Source organism: Myxine glutinosa, chromosome 13 (assembly GCF_964187855.1).
Source record: "Myxine glutinosa chromosome 13, kmMyxGlut1.1, whole genome shotgun sequence".
NCBI classification, from domain to species: Eukaryota; Metazoa; Chordata; class Myxini; order Myxiniformes; family Myxinidae; genus Myxine; species Myxine glutinosa.
Window position 1 is genome coordinate 69,023,843 of NC_136273.1, and position 27,869 is coordinate 69,051,711.

General features: G+C 42.3%; 1 protein-coding gene across 2 annotated transcripts in view; it reads left to right on the forward strand.

Annotated features, from left to right (window-relative positions):
• LOC137439008 (phospholipase D1) overlaps window positions 1–27,869 on the forward strand; it is a 141,924-nt gene that overhangs the window by 41,059 nt on the left and 72,996 nt on the right. For both annotated transcript variants that reach the window (XM_068134568.2, XM_068134569.2), the window contains exons 10-14: window positions 16,579–16,662; window positions 16,818–16,899; window positions 22,547–22,657; window positions 22,945–23,127; window positions 26,003–26,104. In XM_068134568.2, coding sequence (XP_067990669.2) covers window positions 16,579–16,662; window positions 16,818–16,899; window positions 22,547–22,657; window positions 22,945–23,127; window positions 26,003–26,104 — 562 coding nt within the window. The remainder of the gene's footprint in view (window positions 1–16,578; window positions 16,663–16,817; window positions 16,900–22,546; window positions 22,658–22,944; window positions 23,128–26,002; window positions 26,105–27,869) is intronic.

The window sequence follows — 27,869 nt, forward strand, 5'->3', positions numbered from 1 at the left end:
GTTTCTTCTAACAAACCCCGGATTCAGCGGTTCAAAATATTTTGAGGAACCACTTGATATGGAAAGAGAGGAAGATAGGGTATATATTGAGTTGCTAAATGCACTTGATTATGGAGTTTCTGTTGCTGGTAAAAGTAAGAAGAATGAGAAGGAGAAACATATTATTGATGCTTTAAGTAAGCTTGGTTCGGGTGTTAGTTTTCTTCCAAATGACCCATCACAATTAGTTAATAGGCTATTATTGTTGTTAGGTAGTAAGAAGGCTGGAAACAACAATTGTTTTAATGAATCCTCAGCCATTTTAGATCAGTTGATGAATATGAAAATAATTAATAAATGTCAATACAAAGATATTTTATTAGATATTAAATAAGATGAGAAGCACAATTCTTAGTTTTAATTTCACAACGAGCGATTACACAGCTTCATTCCCTTACCCACGACAACTTGACCCCCTTACCTCATATGAGGCATCTTTATTGTCGATGGAAACTTATAATACCTTGTTTAATATCACAGAGAAAAACAACAAGTTTAGTTATAATCCAGGAAGTGGATATAAAACTATAACCGTTTCACCTGGAGCTTACGAGATTTCTCAAATATCTTCAGAAGTCTCTCGCCTTATGAAAGAAAAAGGTGATGAACCAAAAAATATTGTAATAGATATTCAAAAACACACTTCAAAATCAACTATTAAACTTAAAATAATTATAAAGTTGATTTCACGATTGAAAATTCGTTTAGAGAGCTATTGGGTTTCTCTTCAAAAAAGATTGAAAATAACGGGACGTTTTACAGTGATAATGTTATCCAAATATCCTCCGGTATAAATTCAGTATTAATTCATTGTGATTTGATTGATGGTGCTTATAACGATGGAATAAGAACAAATACAATATTTTCATTCAGTGCATACTCAACCCCGATTGGTTATAAATTTAATATGGAACCAAAAAATCTTGTCTATTTACCTGTGTCAGGAAAAACCATATACAGAGTAAATTTTAGGATAACCGACCAAGATAATCGTATGATATCCTTTAATGATGAAATTATATCCATCAGAATTCACCTACGTGAAGTTTTTCAATAAATAAATAATGGTTATTGTGAGAAAACACGAGTTGGGAAAATATAAAATAATTACAGGGGAGGGCATGTACCTTTCACCATACTATACAAGGTATGTGGGTAAAGGATACTATAAACCTAAGAGACAACGAGGTGTAGGTCATCAATTTCGAAATAATGGAGATGGGATAATTGATACTCTAATGGGTATTGGTTCAACCATCCTTAAACATAAAGACCTAATTGGTTCAACTGCTTCTGCCGTGGGCTCCGTTGCGGGTGCTATAAAGAGTATAAAAGATGCTCAAAAGGAGTCTCATAAATTACAAGCAATCAAAGAAATAATAAAAGGTAAAACTCAACTATCTTCACAAGAACGACAAAAAATCATTAAAATACTTGGGTCAGGGTTTCAACGATTTTAATACTATATAAATACAAGTATGGAATCGATTGATAGTATCTATGATTTGGATGATACAATTATCATTTCAAACTCCACAAAAAAGGAAGACTATTTTAAGGTAAATGCTATAACAGGAACAGACTGGAATTCAAATGGAACAAAAAGTTTTGAAATAAATAATCAACAAACTTACTTGAATATAGCTGATAGTTTCTTGCTGTGTAAATTTAAATTCACTAAGGCTGCGAATAATACTAATGCTACACTCGTAAATGATTTCTTCTGGAAAATGTTTGATAGTGTTCGCCTGTATATTGGAACACAAGAGGTTGAAGCGGTTGATTATGTCTCTGCTACATCTGAAATGATGAAATTTACACTATATTCGTTTGGTGATAGAATGGGTAAGGGAGCTGTTGAAGGTTTTATTCCTGAGATGTCAACGGGTACAAACACAGACCCTGGTTATAGTCAAAGGAAGGCAATGTATAATGATGACACAAAACCAGAGAATAGTTTTACCGTAGCAGTACCTCTGAAAGGTATATTTGGATTTTGTGATTATGACAAAGTTTTGTATGGTCTTAAAATTAGATTTCAACTACAAAGGAATGATAATGTAAATAGGTTGCTTTTTGGGGTTGAAAATGCTTTTGGAGACAACAATAAATTTGTTATTAATGATTTGTGTTGGTATATCAGTGAATATACTCCTAATCTTAAAACGGAAGAGATGTTAAATAGAAGACTTAACTCAAAGAAACCGCTAAATGTATCATACCTTAAAAGAAGATGTCAACACGTTAAACTGGAACACACTACCTACACTTGGAATTTGGGTGTTCTTCAAGGAAAGCCACGATACCTCTGGCTCATTTTTAAAAAACCAGATGGAGAGGACGGTACTAATAAGAATAATGCACTGAGTGATAATGCTAAGGTGAAACAACTTCGGGTTTCTCTTGATGGCACATTTTATCCGCGAGATAGATTGGAAATTGATTGGGAAAAAAATGATTATGCGGAAGCCTACAAGTCCTACCAAAAGGTGTGTGAAAGTAATGGTAATAATGATCCTATTTTGGATATGGTTGCGTTTCAAAAACTTTATACAATCTACGCAATTGACCTGAGTTCTCAAAAGGAAACTATAAAGTCTAATCGAGTGGATACTTCTCTATACATTGAAAGAGGGGAGAGTGAAGAGGTTAATGCATATTGTTTGCTTTTGGAGGAAACAGAATTACAGATTAATACAGATAATGGTGTTATGATTAATATCACATAGGTTTTTTCTCATAAATAAATGGTTGGGGTATATGTTAATCAAATCAATCTTAATAAATTAACATCTTGTATTCAAAATCAAAAGCCTTGTATTATTAATGTTAATACAATTCAAAGAAAAGGAGCTGTAAGAATTGATGTTTTACTCACACACACACAAGTAAAAACACTAAATGATGTTGGATCTCTTAAAATTAAAATGACGAAACCTATGTTAAAGAAATATTCAATAGACGAGTCAAGAGGAGGATTTCTCCCGTTTCTAATTCCTTTATTTGCTGGTTTAAGTGCGGCGGGAGCATTGACTGGTGGTATTTCAGCAGTGGTAAAAACTGCTAACGAAAGGAAGGCACAACTAAAAGCTCAAAAAGAATTGGAAAGACATAACAAGGAGTTGGAGAAACAAATTAGTGGAAGTGGTGTAATTGTAGATTTTGCTCAAAAACTTGAAAGTCTACCTGATAAAGCTAGATTGTTGGTGAGAGATATGCTTTCCTCTATCGCTCAAGCGGGTGTTAAACTAACTAAACGGGGTAATGGATTGTATCTTTCTCATAAATAAATGGATAAATGGTTTAAACAATTTGGAAAGAATACAACGTCAAATATAGAACTTACTAAGTATTGTAAAACACTAAAAATTGATAATGTGGTTATTTGTATGAGAGATGAATTAATACATATAAATAAGAATACAAAGAATATTATTATGAATTTAGACACACAGAATGGTTCTCATTGGGTTTGTATTCATAATAGTCAGGATAAATATTATTTTGATAGTTATGGTATGCCACCACCTGTTGAAGTAATACAATTCTTACAGAATGGTGTTTATCAAACATTTCAAGTTCAAGAAATTAATTCTAAATGTTGTGGTCAATTATGTTTATATGTATTATTTCAACTCAACAATAATGAAAATTTTTATGATATCATTTTTAATCTAATATAAATGACTTATGTTGGAAAAGATGGTTCTATCTTTGGAAAATCCTCTCAGGATATTGATTTATCAAAATATTATACAAAGGCACAGGCTGAACGACAAAAATATAGTGTAAGTAAAAATATTAATATGAAGAATACTTATAAATTAATCAATTATCCAAACCCTACAGATGCAAATGACTTAATTAGATTTAGTGATTTATCACAATATATATTTTTAAAGAAAACAGCACGTTTTGTGAAACAAGTAAAATTTACAACCACAACACCTGGTTATACTGACCATACACCTTTCCTCATTGAATTTAACTACCTGCTTACAATTGAATTTTATAAAGAAGGACATATAGTTAATATGCGAATTAATAAATGGGGGTACGATATGCCTGATTTAGGGTATAATTGGTCTTTTTCAATAAACATAGAAGACCTACATGATTTGAATCAGTCTCGTAAAGAAGAATATTATCCACTTGGTGAGGATATGGATTTATGTGGAAGTACAATTAATAAACAACAAATACATGGTTTTAAGAAAAGAAAAATATATGATAGTATAGCGATGGTTAGCATGACAAAGAAGGAAGGTCATGAGATAAGGATAGAAAGCCAAGGAATACAAACCAATTTGGTAGTGGGAAGATGGGGTGGTATTACCTGTCATAATATTAATCTCACATATATTTCTGTATGTTATCTCATGACAGGAAGAAGACTACAAGAGAATTATAATTTTTGTATTCAAGGATACCTACAAGAAAAGGGTGCTCGGTATTACATACCTTATGATTTGGAGCATATACATGGGAATTTTGTCATTAAAAACTGGCCTTATACTGATATTGTTAAACCCACAAATAGAGACTTGTTTAAAATATTAAATAAAAATGAACTTCTCAAAGTTATGAAATATAAAACTCTTTTAGAAATCGTCAACAAATCTTATTGGTATCCTATTATGAGAAAAATAATTATTGATACAAGAATATCTCAAAATCCAGATGAGTATATGTATAATATTCTTTGGGGTTCAAACTCAAGGGTAGCAAGGGATGAGGAAGGAGTTGAAGAAGAGAAGGAGGAAAGAGAGAAAAAGGAGAAGGAGGAAAGGGAGAAAAAGGAGAAGGAGGAAAGGGAGAAAAAGGAGAAGGAGGAAAGGGCAAAAAAGGAGGAGGAAAGAGAGAAAAAGAAAAAGGAGGAAAGGGAGAAAAAGGAGAAGGAGGAAAGGGAGAAAAAGGAGAGGGAGGAAAGGGAGAAAAGAGAGAAGGAAGAGAGGGAGGAAAGGGAGAAAAGAGAGAAGGAGGAGAGGGAGCAAAGAGAGAGGGAGGAAAAATATAAAAAGATGGAAATCAGTGAGATTAATAAAAGATTGAAGGTATTACAGCAAATAAATCAAACTCAACGCACTGAGGAGGAAAATAAAGAAATGAAAAGTCTAATGGAAATATTATTTTCAAGAATAACGGCGTCAATGTCTTCACTTTCAGGGAGGAGATTTAAACGAGAAAGTGGTGAAGAAGAAGAAGAAGAAGGAAAAGATTATGTGGTTGATGATGTTGGTGTTATTGACTTTAGTTAGTTTTATTTGTAAATAAATGGAGGAGAGAGTGAAGGCATTCCTTAGGATTCTTTATGTTTTAAAAATTAAGATAGAAATGTATATGTTGAAAACCAAAAAGGTTTTGATCCTCTGTCGGAATTTTTCTGATAAATAAATATGAGTTATTGTCTCAAATGTAAAAAGAAAACTAAATCTAAAAATATCTCATGTTAAAGCTAAAAATAATAGAGTTTATCAAAAAGGAATATGTCAAGTGTGTGGCTCTAAAAAGTGCCAATTCATCTCTCCTAAAAGAGGAGACGACATACAAAGGTTTCTCTCAGGAAGTAAATTTACAACAACTGGAATTCCAGGGGAATTACATCTACCTGGATATTCGTTCTGTGGTCCTGGAACAAACCTAGATAAAAGATTAGATGAGGCTGACAATCCTAAATCTTGGTCTAAACCTATAAATAGGGTTGATGAAGTGTGTATGAAGCATGATATTGCTTATGGGAAAACTGCTACATTGGATGAAAAACATGAAGCAGACAGAGAAATGTTATATAATTTGTCTTTGATACAAAATCCTACATTGAGAGAGAAAGTTGATAGGTTTATTGTTTAAAAAATGATAAGTGTCAAATTGAAACTTGGTCTTGGTTATTCACCCTCAAAAAACTATTAGACTCCAATGATGTTATCAAGACTGAGGAGCTTTTGGCGAATGAATTACACAAACCTATAATCACAAAGTTTAAAAGAAGGAAAGTTTATTCTAAATACACCGACCACATATGGTCCGCTGATTTAATCGAACTAAATAATGATAAGGGATACAGGTATGCTTTAACCGTTATTGATTTGAGGAGTAGATTTGCCTGGGTTGTTCGTTTGAAAAACAAGAGAGGTAATACTTTAATGTTAGCCTTTAAGCTAATATTTGATAGAAATAAAAGGAAACCAAAGAAGTTATGGACCGATGAGGGAACAGAGTTCTATAACAAAATATTTATGAAATTTCTTAAAGGGGAGGGTATTAAATTATACAGCACCTTTAATGAAGGAAAAGCAGTTGTTATTGAGCGCTTTAATCGTACTTTGAAAGAGAGACTATATAAAAAATTCACACAACTCGGTTCTCAAAAATGGGTGTATTTAATTCAGGATATTGTAGATAATTACAATAATACAGTTCATTCATCAACAAAATCAAAACCATCGGAAACATTTACAAAATTAGAATATGAAAAGGAGATTAATTTGAGAAAGCCCAAGTTTAAAGTTGGTGATATTGTAAGAATATACAAATGGAAAAGTCATTTTGAGAAAGGTTATACACAAAAATGGACTCGTGAATTATTTAAAATCATTGATGTAATGGATACAGTCCCTTGGACCTACAAATTATATGATTTAAATGGAGAAGAAATCTTGGGTTCATTTTACTCACAAGAATTACAAAAAACACAAGTAAGCAGTTAATACCCTTGAAAATAATAAATAAAAAAATAAAATGTAATGGGGATACGTTTTTAAATCTGTGAACCCCAAACACAGAATCCCACAACTTTTTAGTTGGGGCTTAACTTTTGTGTGTGTATAATGGGGATACGTTTTTAAATCTGTGAACCCCAAACACAGAATCCCACAACTTTTCAGTTGGGGCTTAACTTTTGTGTGTGTATAATGGGGATACGTTTTTAAATCTGTGAACCCCAAACACAGAATCCCACAACTTTTCAGTTGGGGCTTAACTTTTGTGTGTGTATAATGGGGATACGTTTTTAAATCTGTGAACCCCAAACACAGAATCCCTCAACTTTCCAGTTGGGGCTTAACTTTTGTGTATGTGTGAGTGAGTCATAATAATATACAAACCCTAACCAAACCCCATCCCTAACCCAACCCCATCCCTAACCCAAACCCATCCCTAACCCAACCCCATCCCTAACCCAACCCCATCCCTAACCCAACCCCATCCCTAACCCAACCCATCCTTAACCCAACCCCATCCCTAACCCAACCCCATCCCTAACCCAACCCCATCCCTAACCCAACCCCATCCCTAACCCAACCCCATCCCTAACCCAACCCCATCCCTAACCCAACCCCATCCCTAACCCAACCCCAACCCATCCCTAACCCTCACATTCAAAATCCCAACCCTAACCCAATCCCATCCCTAACCCAACCCCAACCCTAACCCTCACATTCAAAATCCCAACCCTAACCCAACCCCAACCCATCCCTAACCCTCACATTCAAAATCCCAACCCTAACCCAATCCCATCCCTAACCCAACCCCAACCCTAACCCTCACATTCAAAATCCCAACCCTAACCCAACCCCATCCCTAACCCAACCCCAACCCTAACCCTCACATTCAAAATCCCAACCCTAACCCAACCCCATCCTTAACCCAACCCCATCCCTAACCCTCACATTCAAAATCCTACCCAAACCCTAACATAATCTTTTTCTTCTTCTTTTTTTAAAATACTAGGGCATGCCCGTACTATATATATGCCCGTACTATATATCTATCTAAAATTATATCCCCCCCCCCCCCCTCTATTTACATGAAATGGTTTGGTTCATTCGCAACGCCAAAGCGAACGGCGAACGGCTTGCGAGTACAGTGACAATCCCCCCCCTCTATTTACATGAATGGTTTGGTCCATTCGCAACGACCACAGAACCCCCCCCTCATGCAATGGTTTGGTCCAAAGCGAACGGCTTCCGGAGTTTGGTAAAGCAATCGCCATCGCGTGCACAAACGCGCAGGAAAGCGAATGAATCGCAAATTCGTTTTTATTAGTGATACGAATTGAATTGGGAGAAATTGGGAGATGAATGAATTGGGAGAAATAATGCGCATAAGAAATCGAATTACGTACCGTAATGGCGGTCAGCTCGTAACGCGCTCAGCTCCGCTCGTCTCACATCGGCCACGCCTACGCAACAAAGCGTTCTGTGATTGGATGCCGGAAAGCGTGCTGCCGGACAGTCGTCACTGTCCGGAAGTTCGCAAATCGCAGTTAGGATGAGTCGTTTTAATTTAATCGCAGTTTGAATTCGTTTTAAAACATAGTTTAACGGCAACATAGTTTTCCAACGTGAAATAAATGAATACGCTGTCAAATGTGCCGTCCGAGGCAGAGTCTGCTCGCCACGTTCGGCATTCGTTGACTGTTACAACAAGTGACTGTCTCACCTCTGTCTCACCTCTGTCTGACCTCTGTCTCGCCTCTCTCTCGCCTCTGTCTCGCCTCTGTCTCGCCTCTGTCTCGCCTCTGTCTCGCCTCTCTCTCGCCTCTCTCTCGCCTCTCTCTCGCCTCTGTCTCGTCTCTGTCTCGCCTCTGCCTCGCCTCTCTCTCGCCTCTCTCTCGCCTCTGTCTCGCCTCTCTCTCGCCTCTCTCTCGCCTCTGTCTCGCCTCTGTCTCGTCTCTGTCTCGTCTCTGTCTCATCTCTCTCTCCCTCTTTTTCTGTCTGTCTCTGTGTCTATCGCTCTCCCTCTTTTTCTGTCTGTCTCTGTGTCTATCGCTCTCCCTCTTTTTCTGTCTGTCTCTGTGTCTATCGCTCTCCCTCTTTTTCTGTCTGTCTCTGTGTCTATCGCTCTCCCTCTGTCTCACCTCTGTCTCACCTCTGTCTCACCTCTGTCTCACCTCTCTCTCACCTCTCTCTCACCTCTGTCTCACCTCTGTCTCACCTCTGTCTCACCTCTCTCTCACCTCTCTCTCACCTCTGTCTCACCTCTCTCTCACCTCTGTCTCGTCTCTGTCTCGTCTCTGTCTCATCTCTCTCTCTCCCTCTTTTTCTGTCTGTCTCTGTGTCTATCGCTCTCGCTCTTTTTCTGTCTGTCTCTGGGTCTATCGCTCTCACTCTGTCTCACCTCTGTCTCACCTCTCTCTCACCTCTGTCTCACCTCTGTCTCACCTCTGTCTCACCTCTGTCTCACCTCTCTCTCACCTCTGTCTCACCTCTCTCTCACCTTTGTCTCGTCTCTGTCTCTGTCTCATCTCTCTCTCTCCCTCTTTTTCTGTCTGTCTCTTTGTCTATCGCTCTCCCTCTTTTTCTGTCTATCTCTGTGTCTATCGCTCTCCCTCTTTTTCTGTCTGTCTCTGTGTCTATCGCTCTCCCTCTTTTTCTGTCTGTCTCTGTGTCTATCGCTCTCCCTCTTTTTCTGTCTGTCTCTGTGTCTATCGCTCTCCCTCTTTTTCTGTCTGTCTCTGTGTCTATCGCTCTCCCTCTTTTTCTGTCTGTCTCTGTGTCTATCGCTCTCCCTCTTTTTCTGTCTGTCTCTGTGTCTATCGCTCTCCCTCTTTTTCTGTCTGTCTCTGTGTCTATCGCTCTCACTCTGTCTCACCTCTGTCTCACCTCTGTCTCACCTCTGTCTCACCTCTGTCTCACCTCTCTCTCACCTCTGTCTCACCTCTCTCTCACCTCTGTCTCACCTCTGTCTCATCTCTCTCTCACCTCTCTCTCACCTCTCTCTCACCTCTCTCTCATCTCTCTCTCATCTCTCTCTCTCCCTCTTTTTCTGTCTGTCTCTGTGTCTATCGCTCTCCCTCTTTTTCTGTCTGTCTCTGTGTCTCTCGCTCTCCCTCTTTTTCTGTCTGTCTCTGTGTCTCTCGCTCTCCCTCTTTTTCTGTCTGTCTCTGTGTCTCTCTCTCTCACCTCTCTCTCACCTCTCTCTCACCTCTCTCTCACCTCTCTCTCACCTCTCTCTCATCTCTCTCTCATCTCTCTCTCTCCCTCTTTTTCTGTCTGTCTCTGTGTCTATCACTCTCCCTCTTTTTCTGTCTGTCTCTGTGTCTCTCGCTCTCCCTCTTTTTCTGTCTGTCTCTGTGTCTCTCGCTCTCCCTCTTTTTATCCCTCTATCCCTCTATCTATCCCTCTTTTTCTGTCTGTCTCTGTGTCTATCACTCTCCCTCTTTTTCTGTCTGTCTCTGTGTCTCTCGCTTTCCCTCTTTTTCTGTCTGTCTCTGTGTCTCTCGCTCTCCCTCTTTTTCTGTCTGTCTCTGTGTCTCTCTCTAGCACTGCGTCTTCCTCACCACATGAAAGAATGTTTATGAATGATTTATTTTAACAATATTTGGAAAATATAATCTCACTTGAGATACAGAAATAATATTGAATGAATAATGAAAAAATTCTGGAAAACTATTAAAAAAATAATTTATTCATTCCTTAGACTCTTAGAGTATGTCATTTACTAGTACACCCGCTGATTACGGGAGTGGCAGGGAGGGTCATTCCTCTTTGGGGTATATAGATTACAGTCGATCTATGGTCGGGTCTCAAGAACATTGGGTGTGTGCATTTACCAAGTTTGTTGTGGAGAGGACACCAAGTGCTTTGAGCATTCGAGCAAGCATTGCATCCTAAACCGTTAAGGAACGGCTGGGTTGGCAAGCGCAAGCTAGCTGCTTGGTAAATGAGGACACCCCGGTCTTCCTCCCTTTCAGTTTCGTATCAAACAGCAGGAGCGAGTTTCAGAAGTTCGCTACGATAAATGCCACGGTAGCAGCAGAAATGGCTATGTTATTAATCGAACATTTGTGGGTTATATAGAGTACAGTAGATCTTCGCTCAGTTCTGTAAGTAAACCTTACTTCACGGATGTCGGGATTCCTCCAAATTTCTTCATTTAGTGTGATAAGGCCAGATAAAAAAAATGAGTTGGTGATCGTCCTTTTTTCTCAAAAGTTCGGGTAGGGAGGGAGGTTTTTATTTTTATTTTTTATTTTTTTTTCCTACTTTCCATTGAGTTTTGTTGACATGGAAAAATATGAAATAAAGACTCCTTTCTCCTCAAAATGAATTAATTTCTTCATTCATCTCACAGATTTACAGACATTGCCCAAATCTCTATGAAACACAGTGTTTGTGTGATTTTGGATGATGTTGAATGTCCTAGCTGAGCTTGGTAGTGAAAGGGCAAGACACCTGTACATGTATATACACCATGACATTGGAAAAACAGATAAACACCATGCCCTTGGCACCTTGGCACCCAAGTACAAAAAGCATCATCACGGGCAGCATTCATGAGGACACTAAAAACAGTTGGTCGACTATCGGGTTCCATCCTGTGATCCGTGGCCGTGTCTGCAGCCAACACAAATTTGAGAAATGAGCCAAGAGTCTTTGTCACATCAGAAACTTTGCAAGCTGGTGAAACTTTCGTCATGTCAGTTTTACTGGGGCCGGCGAATACTTTGACAAAAGTACCGCGCGTATCGTCAGGCAATGGCTCCCTATCCCCATCATACTTGCCGTCTGAGAACTCTGCATAGAAGTCCGAGATTGTAACATCCAACTCGATATTGCACGCAAACCAGTCCTTCACCGTCTTGGAAGAGCCCTCACGGGCTATTGATGCGATCACAATAGGCATTTCAAGCCGATTCTATCACGAATCGATACAGATTTCAGCGGGAAAAATCTCACACAATAGCCGCCATGAATGGCCAACGTAAAATGGGTGAAGTTGCCCGAGGCACTTGCGATGCTCTGCGCAGCACGCACTGCGCATGCGGTGCAGAACGGCGCCAAATTTGACTGTGAAAAGATCGTTTTTGAATGATTTTTTTCAAAATAAAAAATAAAAAAAGTTTTGGGTCGGGTGTGTTTCGTAGGGTCGGGCGGGGACGATCACCAACTCATTTTTTTTTTCTGGCCTAAAGAGCATGTTTAAGCGACTGTTTAAAAAGCTAAGCATACGTGTTTGTGGTTTATAATATTTGTACTTCCTGTAAAAGCTGTTGCTCCGACGGAAACGCCATTATAACTACAAGCTATTTATACACGTTATCACTGCAGGAAAAACGCCTTGGCGAAGTGGGACATTATTAGTATTAATATTGTTTTGTACTAACATTAACAATATGCGATTATCATTAATTTTGTTATTAAAAGCGTCTTTTGAAAAACGCCACGATAAATCTTCTTCTTTGCAGAAACGCACAATAAAGCTAATTTAACATTGAATATACACCTCAACACGCAACGCCATTGACGGCAATGGCGGGGGAAACCCACTCGGGGGGAGAAAATCCCTTTGGGGAGGGGGGGCAAATTAATGCGCTACAACCTTCATTATGTAACCCTTCGTCATCCTGTGAAGTTGGTTGAGATTGGATAAGTAAGGACGGAATGTATTGGCGTCAAAAATTCATCAAACAGATGGACAGACAGACACAAAATGGCGTATTTTAGTATTATTTACTAACTAGGCTTACTGCTCACATCCACTCCTTTTTAAGCCTTCCTTTTTGTATGAGTTATGGAGGAGGCCTATATCTGTTGCAGGGTTTGTTTCTCCAATTAGTGCTCCAAACCTTTAATGGTACCACAAAGTTTCTTAGACTCCTTGATGTACTAACCCCTAAATAGTGTTTTTTCTCTTTCCTTTTTTTTTCTCCCAATATCTTTGTTCATAAGATCTATCTCAGAGCCAGCTGGGACTTTCAGAATGAGGTTTTGCATCAATAATGGGAATATAAAGTATGTGGGTTGACATTTTATTTGACCTTGACCTAATTTTAAGGTCATGACCTAATTATATAATTTTTATTTTTTACATTAACCATAACAACTTATTTTTGGCCAATCAGAACAAAATTGACATATATATATATATATATATATATAGCCTAGTGCAAGCCGTATTTACACTTAATTTACATCATACCCCTCCACATTAATGGTCAACGTGAAACGTTGCTCTGAAAAAATAATGAGTTTATTGTCATCGCTCAATTTTGCCAATGTGGAATCTCAAAGACCGCCTGACCTTCCAAGATGTTCCTACCAAGATAATAGTGTGCCTGCACTGATGTTGTGCACCTGATGCTTGTTTTGTGTCTTTGACCTACTTTTTTTTCGGATTGTGGCCTAATTAACAAAAAACACATTTTTGATCATAACTTGAATAATTTGACTCCGATTTTCATGATGTTCAGTTTTATGGATGGGGGGGGACTGTATATGGGGACACGTTTTCTTAATTTACATTCTGTCCCTAAATGTTCGAATTCAAGGTCATATGACAGTATTGACAGTCCTAAAAAAGTTCTGTCACGTTAAGTTATGGCTTGCACACGAACACACACACACACACACACACACACACACACACACACACACACACACACACACATACACACACACACACACACACACACACACACACACACACACACACACACACACACACACACATACATACATACACAGAAGTGAGGGGACTGGCTAACGATCACAAAATTGAGCTCAGAGTTATATGGGCAATTGCTCTCATACATCTGTTTATTGATTGCTCTCATACATCCACAGTGGAATGTGGAAGTCCAGTAAAGTTTATGTTAAATTAACATAATGGAGATAAGTGCTTCAAGTAGTCGTCATCATGTTTGTGTGCAGAACATTCCTGTGAATTAGCATCAGCTTTGTCAGGGCACTGCCACTGATGCAGAGCCCCCTGTCGGTTAGAGTAGGAAGTGGGAATTTGATTAAGGTGCTGGAAATAGCTCGTCTTCTCTTCATGGAGGACACCATGGCATCTTTAACGTCCACCAACTAATTCCAGCAGACGGGTCGCTCAGTTTAACGTCCATCCGAGGGACGGAACACACATTGATGAATCGCCCTACCTGTGAAACACCGAGATGACGGTTTATAGCTTGGTCGGGATTCGAACCCAGGCAACACAGCTGCTTCAAGCAGGAAGGTAAACTAATTTAATTACTTGGTGTTTTATTAAATGACAATAAAAAAACGAAAATGCATCATGCTTGTATCCTATCCACATTGTAACCACTAGGGCATGCCCGTACTATATATATATCTAAAATTATATCCCCCCCCTCTATTTACATGAAATGGTTTGGTCCATTCGCAAAGCCAAAGCGAACGGCTTGCGAGTACGGTGACAATCCCCCCCCCCCCCCTCTATTTACATGAAATGGTTTGGTCCATTCGCAAAGCCAAAGCGAACGGCTTGCGAGTACGGTGACAATCCCCCCCTCTATTTACATGAAATGGTTTGGTCCATTCGCAAAGCCAAAGCGAACGGCTTGCGGAGTTTGGTAAATAAATCGCCATAGCTCGGTAACTACTTGTCCGATTAATATGAAACCTTGAAAAGGCACATCCTCGGGTCCCCAGCAATATACCTGGCAAGTTTCAAGTATATCGGACCCGTGGTTGTCGAGAAACAGCGGTCACAGACAAACGACACACACACATACACACACACATACACACACACATACACACAGAGATTACTGGAATTATAGATAGACTAGGGCATGCCCGTACTATATATATATCTAAAATTATATCCCCCCCCTCTATTTACCCCTCTATCCCCCCCCTCCATTCGCAAAGCCAAAGCGAACGGCTTGCGAGTACAGTGACAATCCCCCCCCTCTATTTACATGAAATGGTTTGGTTCATTCGCAAAGCCAAAGCGAACGGCTTGCGAGTACGGTGACAATCCCCCCCCTCTATTTACATGAAATGGTTTGGTCCATTCGCAAAGCCAAAGCGAACGGCTTGCGAGTACGGTGACAATCCCCCCCCCCCCCCCCTCTATTTACATGAAATGGTTTGGTCCAAAGCGAACGGCTTGCGGAGTTTGGTAAAGAAATCGCCATAGCTCGGTAACTACTTCTCCGATTAATATGAAACCTTGAAAAGGCACATCCTCAGGTCCCCAGCAATATACCTGGCAAGTTTCAAGTATATCGGACCCGTGGTTGTCGAGAAACAGCGGTCACAGACACACAGACACACACACATACACACACACACACAGAGATTACTGGAATTATAGATAGACTAGGACGTGCCCGTACGTGGGTGCCCGTTCCTTGCCAAAAAAAAATAAAAATATGTCTTCGCCCATGCATGCATGGGCGTGCCCATGGGCCCATGGGCGTGCCCGTAAGTGCGTGATGTGACCGTACAATGAATGTATCGTCCCGACGCCGCAGCTCGGATGGCGCTGCAGTTAATCGGGCCTGTATCGGCAGAGTTATTATAAACGTGTACTACAATCGATCGTACCTTACAGCGTCTGCTCGCCACGTTCAGCATCAGTACGTCGTCACTATGACTATCCGTAAGTCCGGAAGTGACGTCCTCATTTGACTGTCCGGAAGGTCGCATATCGCAGTTACGATGAATCGCAAATTAGTTTTAATTCGTTTTAAAACATAGTTTAACGCCAACATAGCGCCAACATAGTTTGCCAACGTGAAATAAATGAATACGCTCTCAAATGTGCCGTCCGAGGCAGAGTCTGTTCGCCACGTTCGGCACACGTGATAGCTCGCTGCTCTCTGATTGGTTGAATCGTTTTTTGGACATAGCTCGGTAACTACTTCTCCGATTAATATGAAACCTTGAAAAGGCACATCCTCGGGTCCCCAGCAATATACCTGGCAAGTTTAAAGTATATCGGACCCGTGGTTGTCGAGAAACAGCGGTCACAGACAAACACACAGACACACAGACAAACACACACACACACACAGAGATTACTGGAATTATAGATAGACTAGGGCATGCCCGTACGTGGGTGCCCGTTCCTTGCCAAAAAAAAAAAAAAACGCTACCCGTACGCTCTACCCCGCCCGTACGCCCGTACGCCCGTAAACAAAAAAAACAACGCTCTTCGCTTCCGCCCTTCGCTCTGGGAGAAAAAATGCGCATAAGAAATCGAGAAATTATTATTTTCTCCGGAAGAAATCGAATTACGAACCGTAATGGCGCACGCGCTCGGCTCGGCTCGCAACAACGCGTTCTGTGATTGGCTGCCGGAAGTGAAGTCTTCACTGTCCGGAAGGTCGCAAATCGCAGTTACGATGAATCGCAAATTAGTTTTAATTAGTTTTAAAACATAGTTTAACGCCAACATAGTTTGCCAACGTGAAATAAATGAATACGCTCTCAAATGTGCCGTCCGAGGCAGAGTCTGTTCGCCACGTTCGGCACACGTGATAGCTCGCTGCTCTCTGATTGGTTGAATCGTTTTTTGGACATAGCTCGGTAACTACTTGTCCGATTAATTTCAAACCTTGAAAAGGCACATCCTCGGGTCCCCAGCAATATACCTGGCAAGTTGCAAGTATATCGGACCCGTGGTTGTCGAGAAACAGCGGTCACAGACAAACAAACACACACACAGACATACACACACACACACACACACAGAGATTAGTGGAATTATAGATAGATGATGTGTAGAACAACGAAGAGATATCAGAACAACTTGTAGTCATATATGTATTCTGCCTGTGTGTAGGTTCGTCAATGGAGAGAGGTACTTCTCAGAGGTGGCTGATGCAATGGAGAAAGCAAAGGAAGAAATATTCATCACTGATTGGTGGTTAGTTTAAAAGGAGCATTAACGATTACAAGTTTACCTTTCTTGGAGGGAGAGAGGGTTGCTCCTCAACCAGTTCCGTACCCAGCCATATATATATATATATATACACATACACAATATTTTCATATTGATTTCATAAAATTATTCTGTCTCAGGTTGAGCCCAGAGATTTTCCTCAAACGGCCTGTTGTGGAAGGAAATTACTGGCGGCTTGATGTGATGTTGAAGAGAAAAGCGGTGCGTATGACCTCATCTAATGATGTTAAAGTTGAAAAATATTTCTAATAATGGCAATAGTAGTGCGATTTGAAATAACTCCTGTCTGTATAAGTCATTGATTCTCTCGTATGAATAAAATGGTGATAAATTTATCCAAGATAAGTCAGACCTCCTATTGATTTAGTTACACAACATTTTCCAAACCGGGTATAACAAGAAGAAGAACCACCTTTAGAGGCCACTTTTCCCTGCAGAGCAGGGGTTGGCCTTTTTCGGGCAACCTGGTCCCCTTTTTTGAAGCAATGTTTTACGGCCGGATGCACCTTTCTGCCACCAACCCTGTTAGTCGACTCTTGCGACACACAGGGAATTACCCACCAACCCTGTTAGTCGACTCTTGCGACACACAGGGAATTACCAGTGAACTGGTACTCAATTTGCCGACCTCGGAAGGACGACAGGCTGAGTCAACCCCCCTGGCGCTAATTCAGCGATCGACCGGGACTCGAACCCAGGATCCTAGGATCCCAAGCCGGCACCCTAACCACTAAGCCAACACCAGGCTAGGGTATAACAAGAAGAAAAAGACATAAAATGACATAGCCCCCGTAGTTTTAGTAATTTTGCTGTACGGAGTTAAATGCCGTCAGCCAGCCATCTTTGGTCAGATTACAAAACAAAATCTTCTGCATATGTATACTCGCATGTATTGCCTTTGTGCCAAGTTTGAACAAAATCAGCCCATGCATGTCCAAGGAATGGTTGGACACATTTAAGTAACAAAATGGCCGCCAGTCGGCCTTATTGGATCTGATCTCGAAAGAAAATGACGTGTGTATGTACGCCATCATTCGTTATCTGTGTGCCAAGTTTGAAGAATATCGGTAAATGCATGTCCGAGCAATTAAAATAGCCGCCAGGTGGCCATCTTTGATCGCATCGTTAAACAACATGATGTTCATATGTATACCATCTTGTATTGTCTTTGTGGAAAGCATGAACCAAATCAGTTCATACATCTCCGAGATATGGTTGCGGACGCATGCACGCACACACGAACGGACAGATGGACGAGACCCAATCCATTCTTGGGCAAAATGCCAGGAGCATAGAAAAGGCCCCTTTATATAAGGGTATGTGCCATGTGGCAAAGTATAGAAAAGAAGTAGTGGGGCGGCTTAGCCCAAATATTCAAAAGAATTGTGCATTTTGTGATACAAGCACCAAATTTGGCACACTAGTACCAAACACTAGATGGCTTATAGTAGACTATCATATTATGAAAAGATCTGGATATTGGGCCATCTCAGATTCAGAGATTTGATTTTTGCAAGATTTGCAGATTTTGCCAGCTGAGATTGCAACGCCAGGGACGGCCGACTCCTTCCTACGAGCTGCCCACGTCACCCGCACAAGAACAGCTCATCAAATCACTGCAGCGGCACTGCACATCCTGCAACACCGTGCGTATGAACGCCACTGTATGACATATGCTGATGATGCAGAAGACCTGCCTGAGTTCGAAGACTGGTGTCACCAGAGAGGAGAAGACATTCCCAACTTTCAGTACTGGGCAACTGTGCTGGAACTAGAGATGTTGGTACTGGTCTACGTGCGTTCTCTGCGGCAGGCTTCATTCACGAAGTACCTTGATGCCCTGACGGAACTGGTCCCATGGTTCCATGCCTTAGACCACACACACTATGCCAGGTGGGTCCCTGTTCACCTGAGGGACACGGTTGCACTCCCAATGAAGCACCCAGATGTAGCCAGAGAATTCAGGGCTGGCAACTTCACTGTACAGAAGACGAAGAAGGTGTTCTCTTCGATCCCAATCGAATCGAAATGCATCACAGTTTATCTTTACATTGAAATACATTTTGGCCTCTCTTGTTAATGACGATGGAGTACAGGCAGCATCAGGTGTAACTAAACATTATACAAATGGTTTTGCTTTGAAATTCAGTAATGAGCAATATCCCCAGCCTACATTGTACAGAAGGTGGTGAGGAGATGCTGACCTAATGGAGGAGGTGATGGCTTAATGGATGAGATGCTGGCTTAATGGATGAGATGCTGGCTTACTGGAGGAGATGCTGGCTTACTGGAGGAGATGCTGGCTTAATGGAGGAAATGCTGGCTTAATGGAGGTGATGCTGGCTTAATGGAGGAGATGCTGGCTTAATGGAGGAGATGCTGGCTTAATGGAGGAGATGCTGGCTTAATGGATGAGATGCTGGCTTAATGGAGGAGATGCTGGCTTCATGGAGGAGATGCTGGCTTCATGGAGGAGATGCTGGCTTCATGGAGGAGATGCTGGCTTCATGGAGGAGATGCTGGCTTCATGGAGGAGATGCTGGCTTAATTGAGGAGATGCTGGCTTAATGGATGAGATGCTGGCTTAATGGAGGAGATGCTGGCTTAATGGAGGAGATGCTGGCTTAATGGAGGAGATGCTGGCTTCATGGAGGAGATGCTGGCTTAATGGAGGAGATGCTGGCTTAATGGAGGAGATGCTGGCTTAATGGAGGAGATGCTGGCTTAATGGATGAGATGCTGGCTTAATGGAGGAGATGCTGGCTTAATGGAGGAGATGCTGGCTTAATGGAGGAGATGCTGGCTTAATGGAGGAGATGCTGGCTTAATGGAGGAGATGCTGGCTTAATGGAGGAGATGCTGGCTTAATGGAGGAGATGCTGGCTTAATGGAGGAGATGCTGGCTTAATGGAGGAGATGCTGGCTTAATCGAGGAGAGGCTGGCTTAATGGAGGAGATGCTGTCTTAATGGAGGAGATGCTGGCTTAATGGAGGAGATGCTGGCTTAATGGATGAGATGCTGGCTTAATGGATGAGATGCTGGCTTAATGGAGGAGATGCTGGCTTAATGGAGGAGATGCTGTCTTAATGGAGGAGATGCTGGCTTAATGGAGGAGATGCTGGCTTAATGGAGGAGATGCTGGCTTAATGGAGGAGATGCTGGCTTAATGGAGGAGATGCTGGCTTAATGGAGGAGATGCTGGCTTAATGGAAGAGATGCTGGCTTAATGGATGAGATGCTGGCTTAATGGATGAGATGCTGGCTTAATGGAGGAGATGCTGGCTTAATGGAGGAGATGCTGGCTTAATGGAGGAGATGCTGGCTTAATGGAGGAGATGCTGGCTTCATGGAGGAGATGCTGGCTTCATGGAGGAGATGCTGGCTTCATGGAGGAGATGCTGGCTTAATGGAGGAGATGCTGGCTTAATGGAGGAGATGCTGGCTTAATGGATGAGATGCTGGCTTAATGGATGAGATGCTGGCTTAATGGAAGAGATGCTGGCTTAATGGAGGAGATGCTGGCTTAATGGAGGAGATGCTGGCTTAATGGAGGAGATGCTGGCTTAATGGAGGAGATGCTGGCTTAATGGAGGAGATGCTGGCTTAATGGAGGAGATGCTGGCTTAATGGAGGAGATGCTGGCTTAATGGAGGAGATGCTGGCTTAATGGAGGAGATGCTGGCTTAATGGAGGAGATGCTGGCTTAATGGAGGAGATGCTGGCTTAATGGAGGAGATGCTGGCTTAATGGATGAGATGCTGGCTTAATGGAGGAGATGCTGGCTTAATGGAGGAGATGCTGGCTTAATGGAGGAGATGCTGGCTTAATGGAGGAGATGCTGGCTTAATGGAGGAGATGCTGGCTTAATGGAGGAGATGCTGGCTTAATGGAGGAGATGCTGGCTTAATGGAGGAGATGCTGGCTTAATGGAGGAGATGCTGGCTTAATGGAGGAGATGCTGGCTTAATGGAGGAGATGCTGGCTTAATGGATGAGATGCTGGCTTAATAATAATAATAATTCATTTATTTTGTATAGCGCTTTTCCAGAAGCCCAAAGGCGCTTTAATGCTGGATGAGATGCTGGCTTAATGGAGGAGATGCTGGCTTAATGGAGGAGATGCTGGCTTAATGGAGGAGATGCTGGCTTAATGGAAGAGATGCTGGCTTAATGGATGAGATGCTGGCTTAATGGATGAGATGCTGACTTAATGGATGAGATGCTGGCTTAATGGATGAGATGCTGGCTTAATGGAGGAGATGCTGGCTTAATGGTAGAGATGCTGGCTTAATGGAGGAGATGCTGGCTTAATGGATGAGATGCTGGCTTAATGCAGGAGATGCTGGCTTAATGGAGGAGATACTGGCTTAATGGATGAGATGCTGGCTTAATGCAGGAGATGCTGGCTTAATGCAGGAGATGCTGGCTTAATGGAGGAGATGCTGGCTTAATGGAAGAGATGCTGGCTTAATGGATGAGATGCTGGCTTAATTGATGAGATGCTGGCTTAATGGATGAGATGCTGAATTAATGGATGAGATGCTGGCTTAATGGAGGAGATGCTGGCTTAATGGAGGAGATGCTGGCTTAATGGATGAGATGCTGGCTTAATGGATGAGATGCTGGCTTAATGGAGGAGATGCTGGCTTAATGGAGGAGATGCTGGCTTAATGGAGGAGAAGATGCTGGCTTAATGGAGGAGATGCTGGCTTAATGGAGGAGATGCTGGCTTAATGGAGGAGATGCTGGCTTAATGGAGGAGATGCTGGCTTAATGGAGGAGATGCTGGCTTAATGGAGGAGATGCTGGCTTAATGGATGAGATGCTGGCTTAATGGAGGAGATGCTGGCTTAATGGAGGAGATGCTGGCTTAATGGAGGAGATGCTGGCTTAATGGAGGAGATCCCACAAGGTTTAAATCTGGAATGAGGGCGGCAGTATTACAGATTTGGATTCTAAGTTTCTGGGAATTGTGATAATCCCATTAGAATTGCCAAGTTCCTCTCGACATTGTTGGATGGTAAGAAAACCCAGTTGGCTCACTAACGATGCTCAGTGAGAAGGCAATCTGCCTGACTCTCCCTCGCCTTGCTGTAATGTGGTTGTGATCCGCACCTTGCTCTAGAATGCTAACTCCTCCAGGCTAATTTGGTACGAACGGTCTCTCAACAAAAAGCAAATCAACCTCAACCTGAACCCGAAAAAAAAATCCATATATTGTATGGTTTCCATGTCTGTGTCCTCTATGTGACGCAAATGCATCATCACTTTGTGGCATTGATGCGGTGCTTCCGGATGGTTTGTTTGTAGGAAATATATGGATACTAGTCAGGTATTTTCTGTGTACAAGCTTACACAATGTGTAAGCAATAACAAACTGTGCTTCATAAGTAGGTCCATAATAGATAGAAACTTTATATCAATTTAGGGGTTTTATTTATTTCTTTTACGACGTGTTTATGTTTTTTACGTAAATTTTCATTGAGATTTTTATTTCACAGTTTACAGTTGTACTTACAATTTCCAAATGCTAGACATTCATTGAGGTCTTCTTTTTGTTTTGTTTTCTTTTTACATTTGCTTTTACGTTTTTTTACGGACATTTTCATTTACCAACACTTTCCGACGGTTCTTTGACTTTTTCCTGGTGTACCGGCTTCGATGTCCGCCGGCGCACCAAATTTCAGCTTTCTACGACACCCGGAAGTAACGAACATTAATATCAGTCAGTCATTGGTTAGAAAGAGCTTTATATATTAGATAAAAGCATACAAACATTTTCTCCTTAGCTCATAGTTATAGTAAAATATACCTGCCAGCTCTCCTTTAATAACGGCTGTGTGTGCAGGAGGCAGGTGTGAAGATCTTTGTGTTACTCTACAAGGAAGTAGAAATGGCACTGGGGATCAACAGCTACTACAGCAAACACTGCCTCATGAGCCTTCATCCAAACATCAAGGTCAGGACCATCTGGATCTTGTGTTGGCTCCATGACCCTTTCGATCATAAGCCTTGTGTAATTGTGCTAGATTCTTAATCAAAGTCTAATTTAATCGGATGTAACAGGATACTTTCATTGTTTTGTATTAATGTGAATAATAACTGATAATAATCTATTTCAGGACACCTGTCTGCAAGATGGAGTTTCAGCTCCTCGTATGTACAAGCAATTTTGTGAGGCTTGCTGCCCAGATTGCCAAATTTTTACTTTTCTTCTTTGGGGGTGTTATCCCTTTTCATTTCTAGGTACTGCGGCATCCTGATCATTTGACGTCGGCCGTCCTTCTGTGGGCTCACCACGAGAAGATGGTGGTCATCGACCAATCGGTGGCATTCTTGGGTGGCATTGACCTGGCATACGGGCGCTGCGATAACGCAGATCATAGGCTGACTGACATTGGCAGTGTGCAAAAGAATGTTCATCATGAGGTAAGCGTGGGTGTGCCGTCGGGAGTGGAGGTTCAAAAACTTCACTGCACTAAAAGTTTTAAATTGTTGATTGATTTGAAATATTGTTGTAACCATAAAGTCTTTGCACTTCTGAAACCTTGGAAAGCCATTTTGGAAATCCATTGGTGGAAATAGCTTTATACCTTTACTGGAATGAACAACTAGTCTTGCTGGCGAAGGCAAGTGTCAATCTGTTTTGGCAAGCAGGTAGAACAACGGATGAAATCAACAGGACGTTGATTGAGGTATGCTGACCACCACGAGAAGCAAGAAGTTGACGTTTTTGGTGTTAACCCTTTGGTGGAGTATGAAGGTAGAGCTTCTCCTGGTTTCCCTTGGCACCTGGCATACCTCGATCAACGTCCTGTTGATTTTGTCCATTGTTCCACTTTCAGTGTTTGGAGGTTTGATTAGTTTATGTGAATACATGTACGTCAGGATAACTCAGAGGTAGCACACCTCACTTTAAGCTGTCATATGGCCTTATGACCGCGATTATAAAATGTTGGATTGGTGCTTCACAGGCAGAGCTTGCATCAAAAAGTGTGCCGTCCATCGTATGGGACGTTGAGCTGAGGACAGGTCTATCCAGCATCCATCAGCTACCACATTGTGTTTCAATGAACAGTTGGCGAGTTATCGCAAAAAACCTGAACAAACCAGAAACAATGAGCATCGTTTCCAGAAAAACAAGTTAGGCAAGTTCTAAAGAGGAATATCAACCTGTTGTGAACTCTAACAGAACATTTTAACCATCCTCACAATCCATAAATACACTCTTCATGTGGACCCAGCAACACAAATTGTGACCATCATTTTGGTAGTCAATATAAAGCCACCTCGAGGAAGAAGAGAACCCTCTAGTAGTTAAGATATAACATTATTGGTAAGGATTTGGAATGATGAAATGGTGGTGCACCACCTGGTTGAAGCCCTGGAGGGAAGGATACGATAGAACAGCCTGGGGAAGATGGTTCCACAGACAGGATAAAAGAGGAACAAAACAACTGACGTGTGCAGTAGGACATGATATTGGAAGTTTAACCAGGAGGACGAGGGAGTTCTGGAAGAATGTGGACATCCCGCAGTTGCCTGGGAGAGTTGGAAAGCAGAGAGAGAGAGAGAGAGAGAGAGAAAGAGAAAGAGAAAGAGAAAGAGAAACTGGAGGAGAGATGAGTCTGCAATGTAAAAGCAACAGACCTTTCACTTCAGCCTCTACACAGGATATTCCAATAATGTTGAGAGTTTTATATTCCTAAGAACCCAGGAGAGATGCACACGATGCTGGGGTTCCAGTGCATAGGGGAGAGCACTACTCCATCGAGCTTCAAACAAAGGGCTAGTAGGTTGTGAGTATTTCTGTGTGTTGAGCTATAACTACAAAATCTTAAAGAACTAATGGAGGATGAATAAAAGGAGGAACAAGAACGGCACTCGGTAGAGTGCATACCTCCGCCTGGCTGAACAGTTTATGTTTTGTATCCACTGATAGGTCAGATCTGGATTCAGACCTGAACCAAAATCTAATCAGCTTGTTCTCGTCACCTAACCAACTCATTCACCTAGTTTAGTCATAAGTCATCCATAACTTTTTTAAATATCATGTTATATATCACTATTCACCCGATCCGCCAATGGTGAAGAATCACTTAAAAATTAAATAACTCTCGTATCTGAATCCATATTCAGATCTTCACAAAAATCGAATCGATTCGTCCTTGTCACACACCCTCACGCTGCTTTTGCTTCCCCTCTCCTCACCCTGCCTTCGCTGCCCCTCTCCTCACACTACCTTTGTTTTTTCAATCCTCACACTGCCTTCGCTTCCCCTCTCTTCATACTGCCTTCACTTCCCTTCTCCTCACTTTGTCTTTCCTTCCCCTCTCATCATGCTGCCTTCCCTTCCCTTCTCCTCCACTCACGCTGCCTTCCCTTCCCCTTCCCTCCCACCCCCGTCAATCCTCCCTCTCTCTCCACCCCCCTCCGACCTCCCCCTCTCCACCTCCCCACCCTTCTCTGTCTCTATCCTCCCTCTTTCTCCCCCACCCCTGTTTCTCCCCCAATCCTGCCTCTCCCTCACCCCTCTCTCCCCCACCCATGTCTCTTTCCCACCCCTTCTTCCCTCCTCCCTCCCCCCCTTTCCTTCCCCGGTCCACCAAGTTTCGTCCAAATCCGTTCACAACTTTTTGAGATGTCCTCCGATGTATCGTTTTTGGCCCTATCTCCCAATGGTGAAGAATCACTTTTAAAATTCTAGTAGCCGGATCCGAATCCGGATTTTCACCAAATTCTAATCATTTAGTCCTTGTCTCTTCCGCTACATCTCTGCCAAATTTCGTCTGAATCTGTCCACAACTTTTTGAGATATCTTGTTCACAGACAGGTAAATAGACAGACAGGGGTGAAAACATAACCTCAATCCACCTTTGATGTCGGAGGTAATGATGGAGGGTCCCACCTCCATGCTCCCAAAAGCTGATGGCAGCAAATGCATGTTGGAGTTGGACTGTGAAGAGGCCCTAAAAACAGATTAAATGGCCAGTTTTTTATACATTCTCAACAAATTGATGCCATAACCTTTGGTACAACAGCTACAAATAATATCTGTGTAAGATCTGAAAAAAAAGAAGATGTTGAGCAGGGGTGAGTTCAGTTACCAAGTTTCTTGCAGAGCAACTGCCAAGTGGCTTAAGCACTCAAGCAAGCACTCCATTCAAAACAGTTGATGATGAACGGCTGGCTTGGAAAGTGGCAGCAAGCTGCTTGTTAACTGAACACACGCCAGGTGTGAGCGGTTCTCAATAATCCTGTTTGACATTGTGGTGACTGATGTGATTAGTGTGCCTTTTTTTAGGAACCAATGAACCAACACCAGAAAAATGGTGAAGGAGTTGCAGGACAAAAGACAAGCCTGGATGCACCCGACCCTTGTGCAAGCACAGAAACAATTGTTCCGGTAAACAATACATTTTTGACATATCTTTGCCTGCAATATAGAATGAATAAAAGGAGGAATTAAGAAAAACTTTAAAACTCAAGTTCATACAGTATATCAAAACTAACAGTTAAATACATGTATGTGGCCATTTATCCAAAAAGGAAACAACTCGCTATCTATCTATAATTCCAGCAATCTCTGTGTGTATGTTTGTATGTTTGTATGTTTGTATGTTTGTATGTTTGTATGTATGTTTGTCTGTGACCGCTGTTTCTCGACAACTACCGGTCCGATATACTTGAAACTTGCCAGGTATATTGCTGGGGACCCGAGGATGTGCCTTTTCAAGGTTTTAAATTAATCGCAGAAGTAGTTACCGAGCTATGTCCAAAAAACGATTCAACCAATCAGAGAGCAGCGAGCTATCACGTGTGCCGAACGTGGCGAACAGACTCTGCCTCGGATGGCACATTTGAGAGTGTATTCATTTATTTCCCGTCGGCAAACTATGTTGCCGTTAAACTATGTTTTAAAACTAATTAAAACTAATTTGCGATTCATCGTAACTGCGATTTGCGACCTTCCGGACAGTCAAATGAGGACGTCACTTCCGGACTTACGTAGCGGCTAGCGGGCGCCATTTGGAGGAGCTGGGAGGACTCAGTCGTGATAGAGTGAGCCTGAGTGAGTATATCAAGACAAGAACAAGATCTAGAAGGAGGTATGTACGGTGCGATTCATATAATATATTGTTTAGTTATCGTCGATGAGGAATTTGGGGGCCCGATTAACTGCAGCGCCATCCGAGCTGCGGCGTCGGGACGATACATTCATTGTACGGTAACATCACGCACTTACGGGCACGTCCTATATATATAGTACGGGCATGCCCTAGTTTATATAATTCGCTTCCCCTCTTCTCACGCTGCCTTTGCTTCCCCTCTCCTCACGCTGCCTTTGCTTCCCCTCTCCTCACGCTGCCTTCGCTTCCCCTCTCCTCATGCTGCCTTTGCTTCCCCTCTTCTCACACTGCCTTCACTTCCCCTCTCCTCACACTGCCTTTGCTTCCCCTCTCCTCACACTACCTTTGCTTTTTCAATCCTCACCCTGCCTTTGCTTCCCCTCTCCTCACACTGCCTTTGCTTCCCCTCTCCTCACACTACCTTTGCTTCCCCTCTCCTCACACTGCCTTTGCTTCCCCTCTCCTCACACTACCTTTGCTTTTTCAATCCTCACACTGCCTTCACTTCCCCTCTCCTCATGCTGCCTTTGCTTCCCCTCTCCTCACGCTGCCTTCACTTCCCCTCTCCTCACGCTGCCTTTGCTTCCCCTCTCCTCACGCTGCCTTCACTTCCCCTCTCCTCACGCTGCCTTCACTTCCCCTCTTCTCACGCTGCCTTTGCTTCCCCTCTTCTCACGCTGCCTTTGCTTCCCCTCTCCTCACGCTGCCTTCACTTCCCCTCTCCTCACGCTGCCTTCACTTCCCCTCTCCTCACACTGCCTTCGCTTCCCCTCTTCTCACGCTGCCTTTGCTTCCCCTCTCCTCACGCTGCCTTCGCTTCCCCTCTCCTCATGCTGCCTTTGCTTCCCCTCTCCTCACGCTGCCTTCACTTCCCCTCTCCTCACACTGCCTTCGCTTCCCCTCTCCTCACGCTGCCTTCGCTTCCCCTCTTCTCACACTGCCTTTGCTTCCCCCTCCTCACACTACCTTTGCTTCCCCTCTCCTCACACTGCCTTCGCTTGCCCTCTCCTCACGCTGCCTTCGCTTCCCCTCTCCTCACAC